At 59.3% G+C, this 27,755-nt stretch overlaps 3 protein-coding genes across 3 annotated transcripts in view; 2 read left to right on the top strand and 1 right to left on the bottom strand.

Moving 5' to 3' along the window:
* PGS1 (phosphatidylglycerophosphate synthase 1) overlaps positions 1–27,755 on the top strand; it is a 305,261-nt gene that overhangs the window by 148,598 nt on the left and 128,908 nt on the right. The gene's annotated exons all lie outside the window — the stretch shown is intronic.
* LGALS3BP (galectin 3 binding protein) lies at positions 19,796–27,528 on the bottom strand. The gene is made up of 5 exons (XM_056115364.1): positions 27,453–27,528; positions 26,881–27,072; positions 26,168–26,299; positions 24,329–24,584; positions 19,796–20,879 (listed from the first exon to the last, which is right to left on the bottom strand). The coding sequence occupies exons 1-5, from the start codon at positions 27,502–27,504 to the stop codon at positions 19,796–19,798; spliced, it is 1,716 nt and encodes a 571-aa protein (XP_055971339.1). The 5' UTR covers positions 27,505–27,528.
* C1QTNF1 (C1q and TNF related 1) overlaps positions 20,761–27,755 on the top strand; it is a 37,595-nt gene continuing 30,600 nt past the window's right edge. The window contains exon 1 of the mRNA XM_056115795.1: positions 20,761–20,875. The gene's annotated coding sequence lies outside the window, so the exon portion shown is untranslated. The remainder of the gene's footprint in view (positions 20,876–27,755) is intronic.

Genomic DNA, 27,755 nt, shown 5'->3' on the forward strand with positions numbered 1-27,755 from the left:
CGGGCGCGGGCCGCGCCGCCTCTTATAGCCCCCGGCGGCCCTCAGCCCCGCCCCCCGGCGGCGGGCGGCCAATGAGCGCCCGCGGCCGCCCCCGGCGCCGCGCCGCCCCGCCCTCCCGGCCCGGGGCTTTTGTTGAGCCCCGCCTGGCACGTCCAGGGCCGCCGCCGCGCACCTGGGCCCGTGCCCCCCGCCGCGCCCCGCGCCCTCCCCTCGGGCTCGGGGCCCTGCGGGGTCCGGAGGGCGCGCGGCGGGGCCTGGTGCAGCACGTGGCACCGCAGCCCCCTTCTCAAGGGCACCTCCCAGCCGCCCCTGCCCCTCCGGCGGGCCCCGGAGGTGGACGCTGGAGACCCCCCTTCCGCTCCTGGGATGCCCTTCGAATAGTCGGGGGCGGAGGGGGGTGAGCGTGGGCGCGGGGTCGTTCCTCGCCGCCCCATCGCCGTGCCCCTGTCTCTGGGTGACCTGGGAGGGGCGGGGCGGGGCGGTGAACGCGTTCATCTTTTCTTTTTCCAATGGAGACTTCAGCATTTTCACCAGGCTGGGCCAGCCTCGTTGCAGGGGAGGAGGGAGGGGTTACTCGGAACAAAACAGGATTTTATATAAACTGGCCACATTTCTGAGCCGCCAGCAAAAGCTGGGGGTGGGCCCAAGAGCCCCAGCGCCCGCAGGATTGGAGGAGCCGCGTTTGCTGAGCTCTGCACGGTTCCCTCCCTTTGCCCACAAGTGTGGGCGCCGAAGGACGTTTTCCCAAAAACAGTCCCGGGTTCCGAGAAAGGCTGTGGGTCCCAGGCGTGCTGACTGCCGAGTGTGACCTCAAGGCCCGGCCTCTAACGGCCGGTGCCAGGCGCGCAGGTGCCTTTTCCGAGGGGCAGGACACGGTTCGGGAAGAACTGCCCAGGGACGCTGCCAACTGGAGGTGCGATAGGAAAGTGGAAAGTGTGGCGCGAATGGGAAAAAGGGGCCAGTCTGCGGGAGTGGAGACCCAGGCAGTGTCATGGCAGAGGGCTATTTTTAGCTCTCTGACACATACAAAGTCACTCTTTTTGGTTTTTGTGCCCTGGACACACTCGTCCTCCTGATGCCTGAACGGTGACTTAAGCAGCAGGGCTTTGGTCACGTGGGACCTCTAGGCGCCCCATGGTCTTCACGGAGGTTTTTGATTTTTATTTTTTTATTTGGGGCCACACCCAGCGGGGCTCAGGGCTTACCTAAGGCTCTGGGCTCAGGGACCACTCCTGGCGGGGCTTGGGGACCATAGGCAGTGCCAGGGATGGAGGCCGGGTCAGCTGTGTGCAAGGTCAACGCCCCACCCGCTGTCCTGTCTCTCGGGTCCATGGCCTCTGTGGAACTGGGGTGCGAACCAGGGTGCTAGAACTTGACACTCTCAGTTCAGAAATGGAACATCTCCCGGCACTCATCCCACAGACCGGGCAGCTGTGGGAATGACGAGTACGCGTGATAGATAACGTAGAGGGGGCGAGTGTGACCCAAGGGAAGAGAGTCAGAGCTGGCGGGTGCAGGGCAGGAAGTGAGGGGTTCCCACAGGAAGATTCCTGCCATCCCCCGCCGGCCCCCTGGAAGCACTCACCCCACCGCCCACTACCTTCTCGCACCTCTGGAAAACCAAGGCAGACGCCCTGAGGAGACCCAGGATGGCGAGGGCAGCGCCACTGGGTGGAACCGCTCACCCAATTTGGAGATGTTTCGACCCTCACCCACGGGACAGCTCGCTGCCTGGCAGGGACAGAGGGGACAGGGACTCATGGCAGATGGACATGCCCCTTGTTCAGGAAGCAGCGGCCTGGGGCAGGTCTGAGCAGAGAGGGCTGAGGGCACCTGGCCACTCTCCTTGGGGCAGATGTGCCACCCCAATTCCCGTCTGCTCTGGGCACCATTCGGGCCACAGGAGGAGCCGCTGATGCCCCCAGCCCACCCCTGGCACCCGCACTCCCTGGCGGGGCTGCTGACCCCAGTGCTTCCTGGATATGACAGGAAGTTGAGTTGGGGTGACAGGCTGCTCTGGCATGAGGATGGGCCATGGTTTGTGTGTGACGAATCAAGGCTCTTTACCTCCCACCTGGGGACATTGAAACACTGGCATTCTCCTACCTGTCAGACCTGTGGACAGCCACTTCTCTACTGGCTGCTGGCTTTCATCTCATGCCACCCACCTCACTGATCACCTCACTCATCCGCCTCACTGATCCTCCTCCCTGTCCACCTCCCTTCCCATTCCCTCATGCATTTCATGAACCCATTTCACGGATGCATCTCCTGGCCCTGTTGCATGCTCGAGCCTGTTGCTTGGTGCAGCGACCTTCTCTCAGCAGCTGCGGTGCGCAGCTTCCCTGACCACCCCCCAGTTGCCAAGGGGAGCCACAGCCCACCATGCCAACCCAGTCATTCTGCAGACCCCGTCTGCCCCCTGGGGTTGGGGTGGGCACAGAACCACCCTGGTGACAGTGCTCCCTGAGAGGGAGTGAGAAAACAAAAGGCAAGAGAGGCTGGGGAGCTTGGTGGGCAGAGCATTTGCTCTGCAGGCAACAGACCAGCGTTCATCCACAGCATCAGCATGAGTCATCCCTGAGCCTGAGCCAGGAGTGAGTGGGGTGTGGCCACCACGCTCACACACACGTGAAGACGGGGCTCGGGTGCTCCTCTGCCTCCACCTGTCATCCCAGGGGTGGCGGCAGCCTGGAACAGGGCACCCACCTGGCCCACAGCCGCCGCTGCCCACCATGCAGAGCAGAGAGCGGCTCTGCAGAGAGAGGGGGAACCAGAAGCCCGCCACGGGCGTGATGGCAAGCCGGTCATTTCCGCAGCGAGATGACTCCTCGGGGAGGCCGGCGCTGGACTGTCCAGGGTGTTCTGCCTGCGTTGCCAGGACCCACCCGCCGCCGCCCTTGGACTCTGACGGGTCCTGGTCTGCCCCACCGCCCAACCCTCCTAAGGGTGCAGACGGGCAGGAGCTGAGCCCAGGACCCCACACCCGCCTCTGCCCTCACCCTCGAGCCTCCCTGATCCCCCCCCCCCCGTGGGGCTCTGGGAAAATCCAAGCCCGCTGGAGGGTGCTGGGCGGCCCTGCCCGGGTCCTTGTGCCCACAGTCTCCCGCTGGCCCGGCCCACGGTCATGTGCTTCCCTTGGAGGGCGGGCCTGTGAACCGTGCCAGCAAGCAGGCTGGGGACCAGGGCTGCCCGGAGGGGGCGTGGACGCCAGGGGCTCCAGCTGCCTTCCCGGTGCGGGCGCCCCACTTTCCCGCTCCTCCTCTCCTCCTCTGGGGAGGGGTGCAGCTGGGGGCCTGGCCCTGACATCACCACCTAATGCAGGCAGGGGGCTGGCGGGCAGTGCTGGCCGGCGTCCATGCTGAGAGCAGCAGTAAATTGCATTTCAAGCCTATGATTAGGACCGTGCCCAGGAATTTCCTCTCCCCTTCCCTCTCCCTCATCCTATTTTTCTATTTTCCTGCCTTGCTTTTGCCCTCACCCCTGCTTCTCGGGGGGGGGGGGGGAATGTTTCAGAGTCTCTCTGAGGTCGGCCGTGGGGAGCACGTCAGGACCAGGGAGAACCCAGTCCTGGTTCATGCCGCCCTCCATGGCAGCACCCCCCCCCCCACACACACAAACACCCCAGATCCAGTCTACACATGAGGTCCAGCCAGAGGCTGTACCCAGTGGTGTCCAGGACACAGGGGACTGAGTTCCTACCGGCCTCATCTGGCCGCCAGGAGAAACCAGTGGGCAGAACTGGGCTCAGGGGCTTCAACCCAACAAAGATGTCGGGGTCACAGGGACCCTCGCTCTGGGGGTGACCCCACCACTGCAATTGATTCCTCAGTCGGGGGAGGGCAGGCTGAGGTGGTGGCATCCCCCACCCCACCGTTCCCCATCTTCCTGGATGTGAGCCCCCCACTGTGGAGACGCCTGGGCTTCCTGCAGGCAGGCGAGAGCTGTGGGCTCACCCCAGCTTGCCCCTTGCCTCCTGGCATGGTGGCCTAATTCCTGGGGCCAGGAGGGGCCATGACTGGATATAGCCACCCCTGCCTGCTCTTGCCTCGTTAGACAGTCCAGCTCATCTTCCCTGCCCAGCCTGGACCTGTCCCCTCCAGGCCTTGGGCACATGCGGGCTCAAGGGGCTACTTAGTTTCTCCCAGCCCGGGAGGTGCCGGGTGGGGGGGGGGATGACTGTCTACCCACGTGCCCGTGTCCCCTCCGCTCTGCCTTCAGGGAGAAAACCCCTCACTCCCCGCCTCTAGCAGGGATCAAAGCATCCTCCCCACTGCTGACCCAACTGGACAGTGAGTCCAGGAGCTGCGGAGCCTTGTCCAGAGAAGGTGGGGGACACATTCCAAACAGAAGGATGAGACCCTCGGGGGGAGGCTGGGCACCCACAGGCTGGGGTTGAAGGTGAGCAAGGACAGCTCGAGCTAGGATGCTGACCAGAGCCGTGTCCTGCCGAGAGGTGACCTCCGGGGCCGCAGACAGAGGGGCGGGACCATGCGCTGGGGGGCTCGATGCCTGCTCCCTGCCTCCCCCCAAGCCTTCCTCCCTGCTATTTTTCAAGGCTCTCAGCTGGGCAAGCCTCGGGCCAGGAGTTCCAAGGGGAGAGGGGACATGAGTTCAGTGGGCAGTCCGGGCCTTGATGAGAAGCAAGGGGCTCAAGTTCCGTGTGGCCACACCTGCAAGGCCAGAAGGACCCAGCCTCTGGCTGGACCCCAAGCTCTGAGGCTGCTGCTCCGGTCTCTGACCCCCAGACTGTTTCCTGAGGAAGAAACACCCTCTAGGATCTGGTGGAGATTGCATTACCCCAGGGAACGGGGTCCAGCTGGCCCTGTCAGGGGCCTCCCGCCAGGCTTGCAGCCCTGGCACCTCCTCGAGGAGGTCAAAGCAGGTCACGTGTGGGGGGGCCAGAGCGCTAGGACAGTGGGTAGGCGTTTGCCCTGCTAGTGGACAACCCAGGTTTGACCGCCAGCATCCCATAGGGTCCCTGAGCACCGCCAGGAGTGATTCCTGAGTGCAGAACCAGGAGGAACTCCTGAGCATTGCCAGGTGTGACCCAGAAAGCCCAAAATAAATAAAATAAAATGATGAAGCTATTTATTTTTTTTTTAAAGCAGGTCCCGTGTCTGGGAAGAGGCAGGTAGCAGGACCCAGCAGCCCCAAGCCGCTGGCCCCACTGACGCCCCTTGAGCACCTTCTCCTGCACAGGTGTTACAGTCACTGAGCCTCCAGCCCTGGACACCAGCAGCAGGACACGTCCAGACACTCAGGAGAGCACATGCCAAGGGCAGAGGGCGAGGGGGGGCAGTTTGGGCTATTGGCAACCAAACGTCAAGCCTGGGCACCCCATCCATCTCCTTTCTCCCAGGGCTCTCTGCGTCCCCAGCCCAGACTGGCCTTTACCGCCAAGCCCCCCATCCCGCTCCCCGTGTCCCGTCTATTCCTGCAGGGGTCCATCTGGGTGGCGGCAGGGGGACCTTTGACTGCGCCATTGCACCAGGGTGTGTGGGCAGGCTGCTCAGAGGTGGGCAGAAATGGACACTTGGGGGAGGGGACCCTGAATCTACTGCAGAGACCCCACAAGGAGACACGGGGGGGGGTCACTTGTGTCTTGGGCTTCCTGTGGGTCCTGGAAACCCCGGGCGCTTGGGGGGCAGGCGAGGGTCCCCCTCTGGGACCACGTGCCAGTGCTTGGGAGGTGTGTGATGCCAGCAGGGCCCTGTGACCTGTTGGGGCGCGGGGAAGGGAGGGGGCTGGGTCGCTGGTGTCTCCGATCAGCAGTGGCAGGCTCTTGGGCCCGTGAGGAGCTGGTCTGGGTGGCCACTCTGGAATGCGTGGTCCAGGGCCATGTTCCGGGTAGGTCTGTGGGCGCGGGGTGCAGAGCGACCCGGAGCAGGAGGCCAAGGGGCAGGGGACGGGGCGGAATGGGCGGCCTGGGCGGCCAGGGAGCAGAGGTCTGGGCGAGGCAGACGGTAGCTCCCTGGGAACGTTGCGCTAACAGGGCGAATGGCAGGCTCGGGCTGACCCCGAATACTCCCCCGGAGGAATGTGCTGGAAAAGGCGGCTACGGGGGGGATCTCAGCCGCTCTGGCTCAAAACACACAGGCAGAACAACAGCGGTCCTGCCAGCACGGGCCGGCGGAGGGGCTGGCCGGAGTCAGGCAGCAGACGGGGAGGAGCGGGGCGCATGCTCGCATCCTCTGGCACCCAGAGCCCAAATCTAGGCAGAAATATTCTTCTGACGGCACAGGCGCGGCGCCAGCACTGCGGGGCGTGTGCGCGTTACAAACTCAACGGGGCGCGCGTCTTTGAGGGTTTTCGGCGCCCCGCAGTCCCTGCGCAGGGGTCTGCGCGTCAGCTTGGGGAGGGGTCCCCTGGGAGCCAGGTTAAGGATGCTTGCCGCAGCCCGCTGGTCCTCAGAGCGCCCAGGGACCGAGCAGCGCTGGCGGCCTCCGCCGTTGCCATGGCAAAATACGCCGGGAGGCCCTGATTGGCTCGGTTCGGATCCTGGGCCTGGCCCCCAGCCAATCCCTGTGGCCAGCAGGATTGAGAGCTGCGATTGGCCGGGCCTCAGCCACCTGTCCCTCCAGTAGGGAGGGATGCAGAGCCGCCCCCCAAAGCTGCTCATCACAGAGTCACAGGGGTACCTGCTGGGGGAGGTGGGTTTCCGCCCAGGCAGTGAGTCTCAGACCCCAGGATTTCCTGAAGAGCCTGACAATGTCTGGGAGACTCCAACAGGACGGAGCCGCCGGGCCCTGAACTCCCTTCCTGATAGCCGGAGAGCAGTGGACGCTAGTCGGTCCTCTGGGTGGTGTGAGGGCCCGACCCGGGTCTGGCGGCCGCCGGGTGGGCGCACCCTGCAAGGGCGGAGGAGAGTGGACACAGCTGGGAGAGGCGGCTGGTTGAGTCCGGTGCTGGAGGGATGGAAATGACCCACGTGTCCGTCCACGGCAGCGCCCCAGGTGGCCGCACAGCAGAGCCCCAGGAATAGTCGCCTGTTGCACCCGAACGCCCTGCGGCGGTAGGGGCTGGGAGTTGAGGGTTTGTTTCCTGGAGGGCCACACCCACTGGTGCTACTATGGGCGCTTGGGGGTCGCTCCTGGTGGTGCTCAGGGGACCAGGTGGCGCCTGACACTGACTCCGGGCTTCACATGCACAGCCCGTGTCCCAGCTCTGAGTCAGCTCCCTGAGGTGGAAAGTGTTCTAGGGCCGGAGAGATAGTCCAGGGGCTAATAGATTGTCTTGAGCATCCCACCAACTCGTTTTGAACCCCCGGTACCACATACAGGCGCTGGGTAGGACCTATCCCACCCCCACCCCAGAGGAACAACGGGGGGGGGTCAGGGCAGGGGCTGAGCAGTCCAGCGCCGCTGGGTCCAAGGCCCTAGTTTCATCCTGCCCCACACAAATCAAACAGAAGGAAACTGCGGGTGCCCATGGAGATGGCTTAGCTAACGGGCTCCCAACCATCCTCTGTGCAAGGGGGACCTGGACGCCTGTGGAGGAAGAGGCTGGAGAGGCCTGAAGGCCGCTGGTGGCTGCTTCCTACCAGCCAGGCCCTGGTGCCCTACGGAGAGGGTCCAGGGGAGCCTGTTGGAGGCCCCCCGAGAAGCTTGGGGTTGGGCTGCTGCCTCCCTTAGCCTAGAGAACCCCTGGGCTCCACGAGCTTGTGGAAGCGGGGAGGAGGCCAGGGAGGAGCTGCCAGCCCCTGGGAACAGGCCCTGCCCCCAGCCCGCCCGTGTCAGTCTCTGCCAGTGCCTGCTGAGCTGCCCGGCCCCTGGTGCCTCCTTTTGTCTTCTCTCTTTCCTTTCTGCGTTAGGGCCCTATCCAGCACTACTCAGGGCTTGTCCCGACTCTGCGCTGAGGCTCCACGAGGGCCAGGACCAAACCCAGGGCTCTGGCACGCTCAGCCCCTACTCAGCCCTGGACTTTCTTTTTTTTTTTTTTTAATTTTTATTAGTGAAACACCATGAGGTACAGTTGTAGACTTACAAATTTTTGTGCTTGGGTTTCGATTATACAATGATCAAGTACCCATCCCTCCACCAGTGCCCATTCTCCACCACCACTAATCCCAGTATCCTTCCCAACCCCCATCCTCCCCATTCCACCCTGCCTCTGTAGCAGGGCATTCTCCTTTGTTCTCTCTCTCCTTTTGGGTGCTGTGGTTGGCTTGGAGTAGCCCTGAACTTTCTTCCAGCCCCTTTGCTCCAGTTGAGACAGGGTCCACTGACAGTTTGGAACTTGGGGACTACAGGGCCACTCCTGGCCATGCCCCGGGGCTCTGCGGCACGGGAGGTGGATTTGGGGTCTTGATATGTCAAGTCTGTGCCCGACCGACTGCCGTGACTCAAAGCCGGGCCAGACTGGGGCCTCCCCCAGCCACGCCACCAGCTCTGCTATAACTCCGGCAGGAAAACCCCTCCGCAGGGTCAGGGTCCCAAGTGGGAGAGGGCCTGCGGGAGACCAGGAGGTCAGGGCGGGTGGGTGATGGGGAGAAGCCCAGGGCAAGGCTTCCAGAGACGTGGGGGAGACTCTTCAACCCCTGATTTCCCACCTCTCCACAGCCGGTCATTTCAGGCTGGCTTCCTGGAGATGGCCCTGCTGAGCCTGCACCACAGCGACCCTGGGCCAGACCCAAAGGCCCCATTTGTGGCCTCTTGCCTGCAGCCAGCAGCCATGTGGCCAGGACACCCATGCTGTGGCCCTGACTGATGCCCAGAGAAGCCGCCGGCCAGCCCAACTCAGAGCAGCCTCGCCATCCCGATGAAACGGTCCCTGGCCTGCAGCTCTGGGGCGTGGGGAGTGGGTGCTACACAGTGCCCACACAGCACCCTTCCTCCCGCCCCTCCAGGTCCTCAGCCTGGCAGCCCGAAGAATGGACAGGCCCCCAGGTGGGTGGGACTGTCACCCAGCCCTGCCGACTCTGGCCGCCCACCACGATCCCTGGGTTTGGCTTGGGGGGTCACACCAGGCAGTGCCCAGAGGCGACCTGCAAATTGCCTGGGTGGCTCCTCCCAGTGTTGGGTGAAACTGGCCCCAGTGTCCACCGTCCGTGCTGCGCCCCCCACGTCTGCTTTACCAGGGCAAAGCCCGTCCTGCCACCCAGCCCTGCTCACAGGGGTCTGCGTGCCCCAGAGGACTCTCCCGGTGTAATGCTGGAGAACCACTGCTCAAGGCACGGCCTGGAGCAAGGAGTCGCCCCTGCCCCAGCCCAGCCGCACCTCTCCTGTCCATCCTCCCATGGCAGCGGAGAGGGGACCAATGGACACAGCCAGAGCGGGGGTGACGCCGTGAGACTGAGGTGGCCTGAGAAACACTGAACGTCCAGTCAGAGCCCTGCTCCTGCGACTCTGGGATCCGAAGGCGGAGACACCTAAGTGCTCGCCAATGGGGTTTCCCCAGAGCTGGAGTGGGCGGAGCGATCTAAGTGCTCTCCAATGGGGTTTCCCCAGAGCTGGAGTGGGCGGGGCGACCTAAGTGCTCACCAATGGGAGCCCCTCAGGGAGGGTGAATGGAGCCACCTGAGTGTTCGCCAATGGGGAGTCACCCAAGGATGGTGGGCGAGTGATCTGAGTGCTCGCGAAAGGGGAAACCCCTAGGGATGGGGTACTAGCCAGCCCAGAATGCGAGCTGTTTGAAGAGGAGGTGCTGCTGGGAGGGCCTCTCACCCCCACCACCCTTAGCTGCTCTGTTCTCAGGAACACGCAGATGCTATATGCATTCTAGAAAATTCCTTTTTTTTTTTTTTAGAAAATTCTGATCTGTTTGTGTTCTGGTATTTGGGCCAGATGGGTGATCCTAGGGGCTATTCTTATTTCTGTGTTCATGGGTGCAGGAAATCATTGGCAGTGCTAGGACTAGAACCTGGATGAATGACGCAAGGCAAGTTCCCTAACTAGCTCCTCTACTAAAATCCTTTTTGTTTTGTGGGCCACACCCTGTGGCACTCAGGGTTTATTCTGGCTTCTGTGCTCAAGGATCACTTCTAGTGAGCTGGGTTTGGGGGATCCCTATGGGGTGTCGAGATTGAACCCGTCAGCTGCATGCAAAGCAAGTGCCCTCCCCACTCTACTCTCTTGAATTTTTTTTTTCTTTTTGGGTCACACCCGGCGATGCACAAGGGTTACTCCTGGCTCTGCACTCAGGAATTACCCCTGGCGGTGCTCAGGGGACCATATGGGATGCTGGGAATCAAACTCTGGTCGGCCGTGTGCAGGCAAACGCCTTACCCACTGTGCTATTGTTCCAGGCCCTCTTGCAAATTCTTTTATTTTTATTTTTTATTAATTCACCTTGAGATATGATAACAAAAATTTCATGTTTGAACTTTGATCATATGGTCATCAAACACCCATTCCTTCACCAGTGCACATTTTCTACCACCAAAATCCCCAGTATTCCCCCCCCCCCCAATTGCACACCTCCCCATCCCTGTGTGGCAGATAATTTGCAAAATATTCTTTCTCTACTTTAGTTACCTTCGATATTTCAAAACCAGTCCTACCACCCCTCACTGCCAAAAATGCAATTGTTTTGTATTGCTTTTTATGGATATAATATCATGTCATGTGGCTGTTCTTGGAATTCTAAGATTTTAATAATTTTAATAATTAGGGTCTAAAGAAATCGCTGCGGCAAGTTGCTCAGGTCCGAGATTGTTTGTGTGTCTCTGGATCGTGACCACGTGGAAGCTTAAATAGGCAGTGGACAGATGTGGCATCATCTCAGCGTCCCATCGGGGCAGGGGGAAGGAGGGCCCACTTCTCCCCTATTCCTCGAGACTTGGGATTTATTGTCACCGCGACTCATACCTGGTGCTTCTTGCTGGCTTCTAGAAAATGGCGACTGCTGGAGGTCTTAGAGGGCAGGTGGAGGATCAACACCTGCCCCCGTCTGGAGCAGCCTAGCGGAAAAGACCTATTGCAAAGTTCCAAGCCATCTCTGCCACAAGTTGCTCAGGTTCGAGATTTATTTGTGTGTCTCTCTTGCGAATTCTTTTTTTTTTCTTTTTCGGTCACACCCGGCAATGCACAGGGGTTCCTCCTGGCTCTGCGCTCAGGAATTACCCCTGGCAGTGCTCAGGGGACCATATGGGATGCTGGGAATTGAACCCAGGTTGGCTGCGTGCAAGACAAACGCCCTACCCGCTATGCTATTGCTCCAGCCCCTCTCTTGCAAATTCTTGAGCTGAAGCGGAGGTCCTGGTAGCCTGGACCAGGACCAGGTAAGTGGAGTGGGGACAGTCTGGTGGGACTGAGTGAGCCACGTTGAAATGACAACAGGCATAAGTGTGCGGGCCAGGGGCTGGAGGGATAGCACAGCGGGTAGGGCATTTGCCTTGCACGCGGCTGACCCGGTTTGATTCCCAGCATCCCATTTGGTCCTCTGAGCACCACCAGGAGTAATTCAGTAAGTCCAGAGATAGAAATGTAAGGGCCGCCCGGGCTAATAGTCATGAAAGAGTTAAGTGGTAGGAAAGAGTTAACCAGAAAACTGTAAAAGCTGTGAAAGCTAGAGTTGCAAAAACTGACTGGAAAGAGTTATAATGTAGCTCCCACCTACACCCTGCTATGACCTTGTGGTTGGGCCAAATATGGGGACATGTGCTCAGATGTTCCGAAGAAGTTAATCTTGTGCAAGTGTCGTGCTGTTCTTGGTAAAGCTGCAGACTGCTGTACTGTAAGATTCCTTTGTTTATTCTTGGTTATAAAAACCCACTGTGGAGCTGGAGCAATAGCACAGCGAGTAGGGCGTTTGCCTTGCACGTGGCCGACCTGAGTTCAATTCTCAGCATCCCATGTGGTCCCCTGAGCGCCGCCAGGAGTAATTCCTGAGTGCAGAGCCAGGAATAACCCCTGTGCATTGCCGGGTGTGACACACACACACACACAAAAAAAAACACTGTACTTTGGCTTGGGACTCTCTGCCTCTGTCCTGTTTGCGGGACATGTAGTGAGCCCCAGCGTGCTTGGACAATAAACCCTGTGAGTGTTGCATGAGAAAGTCTCTTGGAGTCTTCCTTCACGGGTGGCGAGCGTCTCGACCCTAACAATTCCTGAGTGCAGAGCCAGGAGTAATCCCTGTGCAACGCCGAGTGTGGCCCAAAAAGCAAAAAATTAAAATAAAAAAAATAAAATAAGTGTGCGTGCCAACAGCCCCTCAGTCTGCTGAGGGCAGGCTTCATGCTACAGCAAGCTAAGCCACCTCTTTGCACCGGCGATTGGTTTAGGGGCTCTCGAATGCATCCCCTGGGTTCTGCTAAGGTGTGTATTTACAAAAAATAAAATATAAGGGGCCTTCGTGCAGTGGCTCTCTCTCTCCTGCCGCTGGCATTCAATAGTCTCACATGGCTTCCCTCACCCCGTGGAGGCCGATGGCGGTGGGCAGGTGAAGGAAGGAACGAGGGCCAGGCTGGTTGGTCTCAATTGCAGTTTATTCCAATCTCATCTCCATACACTTTTGATTCTGCCTCTGCTTCTCCCTTCTGCCTCTTTCCCCTCTTCCAGTCTAGTTAAATCCCAAATCATGAGGGGTAGGGGTCATAATTGCACGTAGGTGTGGTCATACAATCAACAGAGGTAAAGTCTTTCCCTCAGGGGAAGCTGCTTCTAGGACAGATTCTCATTCCGCAGGACCACCCACCTAAGAGTGGAATCCCATGGGTGTGTTTCTCCTCTCCTTGTCCAACACACATACATTCATAATATTAATCATTTTGTATGGACACAGTAAGAGATACATTAAGCTTGTAGAATTGATCTCCTGGGGTCATCTACAGTGCTCAGGCCAGATTAGTCTTTCCTATCCCTAACAGGATCCTAATCTTGTCATTACTTTTGGATCGTGACAGCATTTGTCCATGACCATGCTCTCAACTTGTAGCTGAGTATCATGACACTTTGGCCATTTCGATGCCAGGGTAGCTCACAGCTTGCCCTGGGTCCATTCAGTCCCTCATCGGGACCTTGCTTTTGGGGTGATAGGAACTAAGGGCAGCTGAAGCTTAAGTCGAGAAAGCAGATATCCGGGAGTGATATTCAAAAGTTAATTAAATCCCAAAGTACAAAAGCATAATATTAACTGTCTTCATGGGCTGGAGCGATAGCACAGCGGTAGGGCGTTTGCCTTGCATGCAGCCAACATGGCCGACCCGAGTTCGATTCCTCCGCCCCTCTCGGAGAGCCCGGCAAGCTACCGAGAGGATCTCGCCCGCACGGCAGAGCCTGGCAAGCTCCCCGTGACGTATTCGATATGCCAGACACAGTAACAACAAAGTCTCCAATGGAGACGTTACTGGGCCCGCTCGAGCAAATCGATGAACAACGGGAGGGCCTTTACCTTTACCTTTACCTGTGTTTACACAAAAAGAACATTGCTTGAAAGTAAACTATGCAAAAGATGTACTTAATCACTTAATCACTTAACTTCCCGTTAATGGTCGATTTGCTCGAGCGGGCGCCAGTAACGTCTCCATTTGTTCCTGTCGCGTGCTAGTGTGACCCAATGGCTTCTGTTTGCTCTAGGAACATGAAGAGCCTCAAACCGATCGTTCATGATCTTGATGAAGAAGTCTGACCATCTGGTAGGTGGGCGGCCACGCGGTCTTTTGACATCCCGTGGAATCCAGTCGGTAACAGCTCTAGTCCAGCGGTCGTCTTTAAATCTCATTACGTGACCAGCCCATCTGATTTTTGACACCTTGGCAAACGAGACAGCGTCCCTGATTCTTGATCGTCGACGGATGTCAGAACTCCGGATTCTTTCTCTCATTTGAGTGAAACGTGATATTCCAAGCATAGCTCTTTCAATTCCTCTTTGGGAGACCCAAATAGTGTTCTCATCCTGTTTGCCCAGGTCTCTGAGGCATACGTTAATGCAGGAAGAACAGTGGAATCAAAGAGATGTGCCCGGAGCCGAAGGTTCTTCGTCCTCTTAGCTATCTCTTCGACGCTCTTGAAGGCGTTCCAAGCCGCTCTCTTCCTCCTGTGCAGCTCGGGTGCCAGGTCACTTGTCATGTTGACTTCTCGAAAAAGACATGCAAAAAGACATGCAAAAGACATAAGGAGAGGACAAAGGCAATATATAATTTACAAATTCCGTGTCTAGGAGGATCTGACCTTACAAATTAACAGAATCTGATTAGGGTAAAAGCTGATTAACTGCTTGGATTTTTTGCGGGGGGGGGGTCACACCCAGCGATGCTCAGGGGTTATTCCTGGTTCTGCACTCAGGAATTACTCCTGGCAGTGCTTGGGGGACCATATGGGATGCTGGGAATAGAACCCAGTTTGGCCACGTGCAAGGCAAGCACCCTACCCGCTGTGCTATCACTCCAGCCCCTGGTTAACTACTTGGGGAAAAGAGCACAGAGAAGAGGTGACAGGTAAACGAAGGAATGGGAGTGACTTTGGGGGGCGGGGCACTGTGCCGGATGTGACTCAATAAATCTAAGCTCCCTGTGGCAAGGAAGAAAGGACAAACCAATGTTAGGCCTAAAATATTTAGAGCTATATTCCAACATCTCTCCCTTTTCTGTTTACAAAGCGCCAAAGATCATAATACACCATAGGAGTTCCAATGGGTCATGGACTCAGTATCGGCTAGTCTTTTTTGAAAGAGGCAGGATCCTATAACCAATAGAATGAACATGATCAATAAGGCCGCACCAGAACTGCCAATAGCGTGGGTAATGCTTTGTCACCATGTTTGAGCTACAATTACACAATGATCAAACAAAAAGTGTTCTTATTGGGGCTGGAGAGAGAGCACAGCAGGTAGGGCGTTTGCCTTGCACGCGGCCGACCTGGGTTTGATTCCCAGAATCCCATATGGTCCCCTGAGCACCACAAGGAGTAACTCCTGAGTGCAGAGCCATGAGTAACCCCTGTACATCGCCAGGTGTGACCTAAAAAGAAAAAAAAAGTGTTCTTATTAAAAGTCATTCCTTCCTCCTTCGGGAACTGAGGCACCTGTGAATTTGAGGCCAAGGAGAGTGTAAAAGTAAGAAATTTTTAATCCAAAAGATGGGGTCCTGGCATTGTCCACAACCTGTCAAAGAAGGGTCTAAGGAATGCTCTTAACGTGACCTCATGATATGTTAAAGGGGTTGGAAGCCTTTGCGGCGGGTCCGCTGATGCAGGCTTCCCTCTGATTTCCTTGTGACTTCCAGCCGAAATCAGCTTAGCGATAGCTTGAGGCTGAAATTCAGAGGGTGTGAGTCTCTGAGAGTTAAATCAGGCAGATGAATTTGACTCCTGACGAGATGTAATGGGACCCAAAATTTCTTGGTGGGTTATCTGTTGAAAGAAAAACATCACTTTTCCTCAAATGAGGAGTTTCCCTGCTACCCATTCTTTGTCAACTTTAATCCAAATAAGAGAATTAATAGTTTCCTGAGCCTGCGCACCTTCCTGAAAATGCCTTTCAGCTGCTGTATATGGCCCTCCTTGAGGTAAATTTAAAAGTTTAAAGAGAATAATGTCAAAGACAAGGAGTCAAATGGGAACATACCTCCATTTTTTTTTAAACTGTGCCCAAGTCATAGGTTCAGGAGGACCAGAATGAAATCTGATATGAGTAATTAAAAACAGCTTCAGAGCACTTTTGTAAAAGAGTCTGTTGCTGCTGAAGCAATTGTTGCATTTGAAGCATTTGATGCATTTAGAAACGCAGTCACAATACCAGGGGAGAGGTCAACCACATAAGCTGAGTCTGAAATGATATTAGCCGGCCCTGGCACATGTGCGAATGAAGAAGCCAAATGAGGCGAATTACAGCCTTCATTGGAAGCTCTTTCCTGATATCAGAAATAACCTGCTTCATAACCATATACGCACATACAAGCAGAAGTATCCTGGTGACAATGCCTTCTGTCCCTCACTATATTCCGACACTAAGGTGCGGGTACTCCGGTGCTGGGCAATGCCTCGATGCCCCTCATGCCTGAAGTCTGCAGCCTCCCAAACAGGCTCTCTCCTCCCCCAGCCCACTGGCCTTGGCCTGGCCAGCTGAGGAAGCCGCTCCCTTCCTTCTCTGCAGCTGAGGGCCAAGCCTGGCTGCGACTGGAACCCACTCACCCCGCCCTGCCGCCCAGCAGGGCCCGCCCGGCCCCTCCCCTCACCAGAATCCCCGCCCATGCCCGCCCACCCCGCCCCCAGAAGCCCCGCCCACATCCCGCCTTGCCGCAGCCCCGGTGATGGAGAGGCTGGGCGGCCGGGCGGGAGGAAGGGGGGCTGCAGAGGCTCGCATTCCTCCGCGCCGCTGGGCGCTGCAGCGACCACGTGCTCCTGGCAAAGCCTCGGACACATTCTTCCATAGGAGCAGCTGCTGCCACATTGGACGTTTCCTGTCCAGCTCCCCGGGGCCAGCACATGACTGAGCTGCAGCCCTTTTGCATATGTGGGGGCGTGAATGGGTGAGGCTCTGCCTCACCAGAACGCGGGGTGGGCGCCTGGACAGCCAGAATCTGCTTGGAAAACACACACACACACACACACACACACACACACACACGTTCCACTGCATAGCTCAAAGGGCTGAAGCCTGGGTTCAAGCCTGGGGGACTTTTTTTTTTTTTGGTGGGGGGGCACACCCGGCCATGCTCAGGGGTTACTCCTGGCTCTGCACTCAGGAATTACTCCTGGCGGCGCTCAAGGGACCATATGGGATGCTGGGATCAAACTGGGTTGACCGCGTGAAAGGCAAACACCCCACTGTCCTACAGCTCCGGCCCCAAGACTTCTAAGCCAGGACCTGGCTGGCCAGCCTCCTGGTTCCCAGAACACCGCCACAGTGACCAGGCCTGTCTGAGGGGATGTCCAGCTCTCCCTGGGACAGGGGGAGCCTGGCATGGGAAGCCTGTTGGCACTGCAGAGCAGAGCAAGGTCTCGGTAGGTGAAGCTGCTGATGGTCAGCGCCCAGCTTTCCGAGTGCCCAGTGGGGACTTGAAGTTTGGCCCTGGGAGGGGCATCTGCCTTGTAAACCTGAGCCTTGAGATTCATCCTCATACCGCCTGCCCCCGCTGCAGAGGATGATCATGGTGGCTGCTGCCATTGGGGTCCCCAGAGCCACAGCTCAGTGAGTGAGCACTAATAATGAGTGTGTGGGCACCGCACTGAGCTCTCTGCATGAACCCCACCCTGCAGTGAGGAAGCGCCGGACACCCGGGCAGAGCAGAGAACAGCTAAGCGGGGGTCTGTGAGCAGAACCTGAGCTTCCTTGGTCCTGGCTCGCTTCCTTCGCAGCCTTTTTTTCTGCTCCAGCTGTTCCTCAGAGTTGGCTTTCGCTGTTTGCAAAGCCAACATGGGATGGGGCAAAGATGGCTTCTGGTTCCCGTCATAAATGGACGCCGTTTATGACTTCAGAGACTGGACATGCAGAGAAAAGGCAGCAACGGTGTGCCCTGGGCGCAGCCACAGAGCACCTCTTTAGCGGGACTGTCGCAGGGGCCCAGGTGCGTGGTGTGAGCAGGAAGAGCACAGGCACGTTTCAGTGTTGAGGGAAGTGCCCAGTATCTCAGAGACACAAGTTAAAGGGAGCTGAGCTCTGCACTCCCCCAGCCCCCCGCCAGCCTCCACCTCTGCACAGAACACCTCACGTTCGTCCCACGCTGCTAACTCACTTAGCTGAGTCCCTCTGGCTCGTGGCATGGGGTACCCACTGCCCAAGGGCACCTGGAATCAAGTGCCCATTGTGCGCCAAGCGTGGGGGCCTCCCTTGCTGGGAATGATGAATAAAAGGACGTCAGGTTCAGGGCTGCTGCTTCCAAGGGGACTAACGCCAGCCAGGTGCCTCTGGAGCCAAATCTTGTTTTTTTTTTGTTTTTTTTTTTTTGTTTTTTGTTTGTTTTTGGGTCACAGTCGGCGATACACAGGGGTTACTCCTGGCTCTGCACTCAGGAGTTACTCCTGGCGGTGCTCAGGGGACCATGTGGGATGCTGGGAGTTGAACCCGGGTCGGCCGCATGCAAGGCAAACACCCTATCCGCTGTGCTATTGCTCCAGCCCCTGGAGCCAAATCTTACAAGGAACCATGACCCAGATACCTTGGTCCTTTCCTGCCATCTCCTTCCTGTTTCCCGTGAGGCAGGAGTGATGATTGGAATGCCAGCAGCTGTTCTGGGCCCAGAGGTAACCTTGAAAGAAGGCTCCCCCCGGGAAGACTGCCTTTCCTCTTCCCTACGAGGGAAGTTAAGCAGCTACTTAGCATGTTCATTCCAAGAAGCTGAGGCTAAAAATATCTAGTACAGGTGCTACCATCAGAGATCTGGCTTTGCTCCCGTCTCTGTTGCTAAGAGTTGTGCAGTTGTGTGTCCTCAGGGGGCAGAGAACAGGACGCCTGGTGGCACAGAGCCCTTGGTATGAGGAGAAAGCTTCAGGCCAGGTGCCCCGATGTGGGAGGGTTGGGGGGGCATGTGCCAACTTAAAAAACTTTTAATTTGGTGGCTATACCCAGTGGTGCTCAGGGAACACTCCTGGTGGGGTCAGGGCATCATTTGCAGTGCTGGGGATCAAACCCGGGCCAGTCATGTGCAAGGCAAGCGGCCACACTGCTGGGCTATGGCTCTTTCCTATGTGCCACTCTGCTACTCAGATCCTGCCACCCTGGAGACCCAGACAGCTCTGCCCTGAGGCACTGATCTCTAGGAGAGCCCCTTAGGTCCTTTGGGTGGGTCAGAGACCCCCAAGATCCTGAGGCTGAACGGTGCCTCCCAAGTGTGGGGAGGCTGTGCCCAAGGCCTTGGGGCCCAAACCTAAGGGCAACTGGAAAGAGTGGGAGTGGACACTGGGGCTACCATGCCCTCCAGCTCAGGCCAGACACTGCTCCCCTGTTCAGGCTGGGAGACAGGGCAGCTCGTGTCTGAACCAGCATCCCAGCACAGAGCATGCTCCCGCTGCAAGAGTGCAGCAGCGCTGCCAGAATGAACCCCTGCCGGGAGCTTTTCCTCCTTTGCTACTTTGTTCCCATTTCTGGGAGCCACAGGTGTGAGGCTGAGCTGGGCCCCTGGACGCTGCCCCCGGGCTGGTGTGACCGCAGGAAGCGGAACAGCTTAAAGGCTATGCAGCCCCTGGCCACAGTAGCGCAGAAACGGTCGGTGGGGGATTGAGCAGGATGTCCCGAGGACCCGCCTTCACAAGGTGCCCAAGGCTATCTGTTACTATCTTCCTAGCACATTCTTCTCCGCTGAGGCTGCCTCAGTCCGTGGCCAGCTGTCAGAGCTGTCCTGGGCAAAGGGACCCTCCGGCCTCTGCCACGTCAGCTTTCTCCTTCTCGTGCTTCATTTTGCCGTCCAGCCCCGTCCAGGGCTCCTCCTGCACTGCCCTCCCTGACCTGCCCAGCACTCCTCTCCGTTACTGACAAGGAACAGGATGGACTTGTTCCCTTGGACCCCCAGGGCCCACGCAGCCAGCACCAAAGCCGGCTGAGAAAGGAGAAAACATGGAAGCCTGGCAAGCGCTTTAATGGCAGGATGAGGATGGGGGGGGGAGGGCTCGGAGCTGCGCCCCCAGGGTCCCGAGGGGTCCGGATGCTGGGAACGCACCAACCCCTTCAGCACTTACTGAAACCTTCCAGTAATTTCTTTCTTTGGGGGGCACACTGGGCATGCTCAGGGATCACTCCTGGAAGTGCTTAGGGGACCCGATGGGTCACTGGGGATACAACTGGGACTGCCTCACCCCGTGGCCTATCTTTGCACTAATTTCCTTAAGCTCGGAGAAAGCAGGGCAAGCAGGGGGCACCCGGCGGTCGGCTACAGAGAGGAAGAGGCTCCGCCCAACCCACCCACCCCCAGATATGTCTAGCACAGGTCGGTGGCGTTGGTGAGGTAGAAGGGGCGGATGACCACGTGGAAGGCGCTGAAACGGCCCGCTGGGCAGGGGAAGGAGGCGCGCTTGGACGCGCTGGTGCCCTGGGCGTCGGGGATGGGGGCCATCTGGCCGCGGAAGTCGGACACGTGGACCACGAGCTGCCCACCACACAGCATCAGGGCTTTGTTGTCATAGGTGATGCCGGGGGCCGGGGAGCCGGAGCGGTAGAGCCCCAGGGCCGGCAGCTCTGCGGAGGTGCAGGAGAAGCCCTGGTTCCGGCACCTGTCCAGGGAGTGGAGCTCGTAGAGGGCCCAGGAGAGGCTCCGGGCCTGGAAGAGGAAGCTGGGGTGCTGGGGGGTCTGGAAGGACTGGGAGCGGGAGTAGGGGTGGGTGTGGTAGTTGTAGTAGCTTCTCCTCTCCCAGGGGGACCTGTCCCGGCCTGTGTCATTGAGGAAGGTGCCCCAGGGGGCCGCAGTGTACAGCCGGGGCCGGTAAGCGTCCTCAGTGAGGTTGAGGCCGCGGTACTGGATCAGCAGCCCGTGGGATACCGTATGGAACTCCAGGGCCTGCAACATCCTGGCCTGAAACAGCTCCTCGTGGCGCGGGTACAGCGCCAAGCTGAACCGCAGCTCGAAGAGCTCCTGCGGCTGCAGCATGGGGAAGCGCACCTGGGCCAGCAGCTCCGCCGTCTGCCAGGAGGGGGCGCGCTGTGCCTGGCTCCAGGCGTCCAGCGCCTTCAGCAGGGCCAGCTCGCTGGACACAGCCAGCTCGCTCCTGGACAGCAAGGCCTGGAGCAGCGTGACCGGCACGTGAGGCCAGGCCTCGGACTCCATCAGGCTCTGGAAGTTCCAGGCCAGGAACCGCACGCAGAGGTCCTCCAGCACGGGGTCCTGCGAGGATAGGCCGTAGGCATAGAGGTCCAGCGTGGTCTGGAAGGATGGGTCCTCAGGCAGGACGACGGCGAAGAGGCGCCCACAGTGCTCCTGCAGCCGCGGTGCCTGGTAGGCGGACGCCAGCTTGTGGAAGCACTTCACAGTGGCCATGGACACATCCAGCCGTCGTGAGTACAGGTACCTGGGGAGACAGCAGCAGGCACGCATGTGCCCCCAGCCCACCCCTGGGGCGGCGGTGGTCCTGCAGCTGTTCAGTCCCCCGGGGTCGGCCTGCGTGTGAGGAGGCTCCACTCTCAGCCACAACTGGTCAGGCATGTCTGACGCGCCTCTGTCCTGCCTTGCCCACTCTGTCTCTGCATCCTCGTGTCTCTGAGGGGGGTGGGGCTGTGGGTCCCCTGGCCCTCAGCACCTGTCCTGTGTCCTCAGGCCGGGGCACTGCCCCAGCTGCTTCATGCCAAGTGTGAGCCCGGGGGGACTGGCATCCACCCTCTGTTCTGTCCAGCTGACCCCAGGCTGAGGAGAACAGCTGGTCAGTCACTGTCACACCTCAGTGCTGCCCCTCGGGGCCGCCAGAGGGCACGGGTGAGGGTGGAGGGCTGGTGCTAGGCTCTGTGAAACTGCCCTGAGGGGCTCATTCCCCACGGAGGGGCCCTGCAAGGGGTGGGGACCGGGGTCCCTGTGCCCAGACCCCCGCCTGTCAGGAGGGGACATGTAGAAGAAAAGAACTGAGTCACATCCCAGCTATGGGGCCTCATACTGACCGGGGGAGGGGGACTGGGTGTACTGCATCCTGGCAGAAGGCGGTCCTAGGCACAGAATCCCCCGAGTCTGGGGTGCCTGCTCACAGCACGGTGCTGTGGGTGGGGGAGAGCAGCCTCTGGGCTTGGCAAGGGGCAGCGAGTGACCCCTCTTCAATGTGTCACAAGTCAGGGCCCATGGCCAGGTGCAGATGTGGCCAAGGGGGCAGAGCGGGAGAGGAGAGAGCATGGCCCGGGACGTGGCCAGGTGAGGGGTCCTGTAGGCGTCTAGGGGAGACTCTGAGCTAGGAGGGCGGAGTGCCCGGTCTCATGTGAGCGCCCAGAGCGGGACGGGACACGGTGGGGGCCTGCGTGGTGTGCTGGTGCGCGGGCAGGAGCAGGGCCCGTTGGGGGCACAAACTCCGTCCCCATGGGGCCAGAGTGCAGAATTGAACCCCCCCAGCCTCCCATGCCAGGTACATGGTGGCACTCTCAGAACTTCACCCCAGCAGTCTCCCCAAAGCAGGCTCCTGGTCGAGGGCTCTCTGGGGCCCCGGGGCAGTGTGGGGTGCTTATGCTACTCTCACACCGGGCTGGGCGGCGTAGGAGCCTGAGTACGGGTGCACGGTGTGTGTGTGTGAGAGTGCGGATGCGGGGTGTGAGTCTGCGTGAGTGCGGGTGTGTTCTGTGTGTCTGCGTGAGTGCGGGTGTGTTCTGTGTGTCTGCGTGAGTGAGGGTGTGTTCTGTGTGTCTGCGTGAGTGCGGGTGTGTTCTGTGTGTCTGCGTTGAGTGCGGGTGTGTTCTGTGTGTCTGCGTGAGTGAGGGTGTGTTCTGTGTGTCTGCGTGAGTGCGGGTGTGTTCTGTGTGTCTGCGTGAGTGAGGGTGTGTTCTGTGTGTCTGCGTGAGTGCGGGTGTGTTCTGTGTGTCTGCGTGAGTGCGGGTATATTCTGTGTGTCTGCGTGAGTGCGGGTGTGTTCTGTGTGTCTGTGTGAGTGCGGGTGCACAGTGGGTGTCTATGAGTGTAGGTGTGTGGATGCAGGTGCGTGGAGGTGTGATTGCGTGAGGGAGCACGTCGTGGGGGTCACCCAACTTGGGAGTGTTCCTGGGATTATGCATGTGGACAGGGGTTCTGGCTCTGTGCACATGTGTGCAGGGTCACCCAACTTGGGAGTGCTCCTGGGAGTATGCATGTGGACAGGGGTTCTGGTTGTGTGTGCAGGCATGAGTGCCTGAGTGGGAGTGTGCACAGGTGTGAGCATGTGCACAAGTCTAGGATGGGTCTGAGTGTGTGTCCACAAGGGTCAGTGTGCACAAGGGTGATCATAGATATAGGATATACATGAGGGCGTCTGTACATGTGTGTGTGTGTCCATCAGGGGGTATGCGTACAAATGTCTGTAAGCATATGTGTATAACGGTGTGTGTATGAGGGTGTGTTGCAGAAGGGTGAGTACGAGAGTGTGCATGCATGAGGATGTACATGAGGCGTGAGGATATGTGTTATGTGTGTGAGAGTTGTGTCAGAATCTGTGTGAGGTTATATGTGAAGATGTGTGTAAGGATGTGTGTGAGGGGGTATGTGAGGGTGTAAGAATGTGCGTGACAGCATGTGTGAGGCTCTTTGTGAAGGTGTGAGGGTGTACATGAGGGTACGTGTGAGGATGTGTGTGAAATATGCATGAGGGAGTGTGTGAGATGTGTGTGAGGCAGTGTGTGGTGGTATGTGAGGGTTGTGTGAGGGTGTGTGTGAGGGTGTGTGAGGATGTGTGAGGAGTGTGTGAGGTATTCTAAGAATGTGTATGAGGTGTACTTATGTGTGTATGGTGTATGTGAGGGTGTGTGAGGAGTGTGTGAAGCTGTAAGGATATGTGTGTGTGTGTAAGCATATGTGTGAGGATGTGTGTGAAGGTGCGGGTGAGGATGTGTGTGAGGTGTATTTAAGTATGTGAGTGAGGAGGTGTATGAGAGTGTGTGAAGATATGAGGGTGTATATGAGGGCATGTGAGGATGTGTGTGAAGGTGTGTATGAGGTGTGTGTGAGGTGTGTGTGAGGGTCTGTGTGAGGATGTGTGAGGAGTGTGTAAGGTATGTTAAGAATGTATGTGAGGGGGTCGGAGCAATACACAGCGAGTAGAGCGTTTGCCTTGGATGCGGCCAACCTGGGTTCAATCCCCGGCATCCCATACGGTCCTCCACGCACCGCCAGGAGTAACCCCTGAGCATCGCTGGGTTAGACCCAAAAAGCAAAAAAAAAAAAAAAAAAGAATGCATGTGAGGTGTATTTATGTGTGTATGGTGTATGTTAGGGTGTGTGAGAATGTGTATGAAGTGTGAGGGTGTTGTGTGTGAGAGGGTCTGTGTGAGAATGTTTGAGGAGTACATGAGGTATGTTGAGGATGTGTGAAATGTGTGGGGATGCATGAGGTGTATGTGGATGTGTGTGAGTGTGTGTGAGAATACGTGTGAGGATGTGTGTGAAGGTACGTATGAGGTATGAGGGTGTTGTGAGGCTGTTGTGAGGCTGTGTGTGTGTTGTGAGGCATGTGAGGTGTGAGGGTGTGTGTGACGTGTATAAGGGTTGTGTGACAGGTGTGTGAGGGTGTGTAGGGGTGTACATGGAGATGCATGTGAGGTGTATGCGGGTATGTGTGAGGGTAGGTAAAGGTTGTGTGAGGATGGGTGTGAGGTACATGAGAGTTATGTTGAGGGTGAGGGTGTGTGAGGGTGTGTGTGAGGTGTATGAAGGTATGTCAAAATTTGTGTGAGTTGGGAGGATGGGTATGTGGCATGTGTGAGGGTGTGTGTGAGGATGTGTGCGTGAGGGTGTCTGAGCACATTTGCGAATAAGGTGGGTGGCAGTGCGGTGTCCGTGTGGTATCCGGCCGCCTCTCACCTGATGAAGTCCCTAACAACAGGAAGACACTCGCTGTCCACCTTCAAGGTAACTGTGCTGTTTGCCTCACTCAACAGCGCCTGGGCCTCAGGGTTGGTGGCCAGGACCAGCCTGTGGGCACAGAAGCCCAGCATCTCCTGTCCTGGCATCGCCTGCACCTGGATGGACAGGTCACAGTCCTCCTGGCTGTCGAAGAGCAGATCCAGGGCCTCAAGCAGCTCGCTGGACAGGTCAAGGGTGTGGTTGCTGCTGGTTCCTAGTGGGGGAGGAGGGGGCACACAGAGGTGTTAGGGGCCAGTTGTGGCCCCTAAACTGCGGCCTGCTGGGTCTTTCTTCTGGATCGGTCTCCGCCAGCTGACCTGCTGCCCTGAGCCTGGAAGGCACAAAGGGCCTGACGGCTGCTCTCTCGGCCCCCTTAGCGCCTCTGCTGAGCTAACTGCGGGGCGCTGGCCCAGAGACGCCCTGTCCCTCTTTCCAGCACCCACCCACCAGCCCGGCTGTTCTGCAAACAGCTCTGAGCAGCCAGCCCAGCCCGCCTCCTCTTTCTTCTGTTTGCTTTCAACACACCAACGGGTTGGAATCAGTTCTGACGCCGGGAGTCAGGCGGCCTGAACCTCATTCCCTCCAGAGTCCCAAACTTAAGTTGGGGGCCACACAAAGCAGCTGGTGCTCAGGACTTGCTCCCAGTTTCGTTCGTTGTCCCATGGGACCCAGGGGACCACAGCGGGTGCCGGGCATGAAACCCAGGTAGCCCCGAGCAGGGCCAGCACCCTCCCTTCTGTGCTCTCCAGCTGTGCCCCTGAGTTTTTTTTCTTTTTGGGTCACACCCAATGATGCAAAGGGGTTACTCCTGGCTCTTCATTCAGGAATTAATCCTGGCAGTGCTCAGGAGACCATATGAGATGCTGGGAATCGAACCTGAGTCGGCCGTGTGCAAGACAAACGCCCTACCCGCTGTGCTATCGCTCCAGCCCCAGCGCCCGAGTTTGGAGTCCCCGACAGCCCCTCCTTCCGCGGCCGCCGGAACTACAGGCCTCAGCGCTGTCCCTCCCCTCCTCCCGTGGCCCCGCGGGGGTCTCCTGCTCCTCCGCAACGTCACTCCTCCCGTGTGGACACTCTCTGCCTTCTGTGCCCCCCCCCAACCGCAGGCCCGAGTGCCGGGGGACAGGGCTTGTGCCAAGTGGCTGTGACTCTGGCTAAACCGGGCGGTACGGCCGTGCTGCTGGGCCTGCAGATGTGCCCGGCCCGGGGCCTCGCGCTCTGCCGCATCTCGGGGCAGGAGGCGCCCGGTGCTCCAGGCCGGGGTCTGTGGCCACCGCTCTCCGGTGAGCGCGGACAAGACTGGACCCTGCTGCCCCGCGACAGGAGGATCTGTGGGCGCCTGGCGAGGAGGAGCTGAGGGGTGGGCAGGGGGCAGGGAGCCGGCCGGGCCCGCGGGGACGCGTCTTCCGGACCCCGTCTGGGGGCGGGGCGAGGCGGGGCTCACGATTGGCTCAGATCACGCTGGGGGCAGAGCGGACCTTTCGAGTGGCGCAGATCACGACGGGGATGGGGGGGGGGTGGAGCGTTGGGGGCTCATGATTGGCGCAGAGCACGCGGGGGGCAGGCCAAGGCTCATGATTGGCGCAGAGCACGGCGTAGAGGGCTCTTGATTGGCGCAGAGCACGCCGGGGGTGGAGCAGGGCTCATGATTGGCGCAGAGCACGCCGGGGGCTGGGGCAGATCAGGGCTCATGATTGGCGCAGAGCACGCCGTAGCGGGCTCTTGATTGGCGCAGAGCACACCGGGCACGGGGCAGGGCTCTTGATTGGCGCAGGTCGCGCTGGGGCGCGGACTCACGGTTGGCGCAGATCACGCCGGCGTCCTCCTCGTGCTTGCAATTGCTCTGCAGCCAGCCCTGGGACTTGCAGTTGGCCAGAGACTCCTCAGTGCCCGCGCACTCCAGCTCGTCCAGCAGGATCGGGCCTCTTCCTGTGGGCACAGCCGGACGGGCGCGCCTGAGCGCGGGCCAGTGCCGCCCCTCCCTGCGCCCCCCCCGCCTCTCCGAGCGCGCTCATACGGCAGCGCCCACACCCCCCCAACTAAACCAGACTCCTTGCCCCCCCGCGCAGGTACCCCTCCCAGACCCGCCTCTTCCCTCACCTCTGCACGGGCCACTGGCACAGTGCCCCCCTCGCCCCCTGCCGCCTGCCCACGCTGCCCACCCTCCTCCCAGCCGGGCATAGGCGACCACAAAGACCCCACAAGGTGCCATGGAGGCCCTGGGGGCGGGGCCTGGAGCCACAGCTGGCAGTGCTCAGAGCTTGCTCCTCGCAGTGCTCAGGGCTTGCTCCTGGCTGTTCAGGAGCGAACAGGGACCGAACCCGCGCCGACTGCGTGCAGGGCCAGGGTCTGAGTCCCCGTGCGTCTCCCGTCCCCCGATACACACTGTCTCCGGGAGGCTGAGGTTGTAGAAAAATAAGCGTCCGGAGTCAGAGCTGTGGGCAAGGCCCCTCACCCCCACCCCTGAGGCCGAGACGGCCCCGGTGTGTGTGGGGTCTCCGCTAGCCTACCTGGGCCGAAGGCTGCCCTGGGCAGAGCCTGCGCGGCGGCGGGGAAGCCCAGCGCGCGGCACACCACACTGGCGTCGCTCAGGTCCCACTGGTCGTCGCACACCGTCCCCCACTGGCCGCGGTAGAAGATCTCCACGCGGCCCTCATTGGCGCGCTTCCCTCCGGCCAGCCGCACGTCCCCATCCTGAGTACCTGCGGGCACCGGGGAGCGCTCAGCGGGCGGCCTTCGTCCTGGCCTCCCCAAGACGGTCAGCTCCCGAGGGTGGCCCCTGACCACGCTGTCCCCTCAGCTCCCTGGACCCACTGGGGATGCCACCGGCCTGGCCTGCTGGGACAGGTGCGGGGGGGGGGTGCCCGGGGAGCTCCTAGAAACGCAGGCAGATGACAGGCACAAGGAGAGAGCGGGTCCCTCTCCTACCTGGGAGCCCGTCTCGGTGCTGCTGGGGTGTAGGGGGCAGGCCAGGGGGGCTGCGAGGAGGAAGCCTCAGAGAGAGCTGGACATGCCTGGCGTAAGACAACCCACCCAGACTTTCGGCGCGATGCGGTCCTCTGCGGGCCCAGGTGCCACTTACCCCAGGCCCCTGCCAGCAGCAGGCAGATCCACAAGAGTCTTGCGGGGACCATGGCCGTGTCTGGGTGTCCCTGGCCCTGCAGCAGAGGGGGAAAGGGTGAGCTGCGGGCACCCCTGCAGGGCCACACCTGAGTGAAGACCCCCCAAGCACCCGGGAGCAAGACCGACCTCAGGAAGGGGGACTCTGAGCAGGAGGACGGGCACAGGCCAGCGCTGGGCACAGCCTTGGCAGGTGTGTGGGGAGGAGCTGGGGGTGGCTGAAGGTTATGAGGGTGGGAGGGGCTGGAGGTGGCCATGGTGGGGG

This window comes from Sorex fumeus, unplaced genomic scaffold, assembly GCF_029834395.1.
Source record: "Sorex fumeus unplaced genomic scaffold, SorFum_2.1 ptg000029l, whole genome shotgun sequence".
Taxonomy (NCBI): domain Eukaryota; kingdom Metazoa; phylum Chordata; class Mammalia; order Eulipotyphla; family Soricidae; genus Sorex; species Sorex fumeus.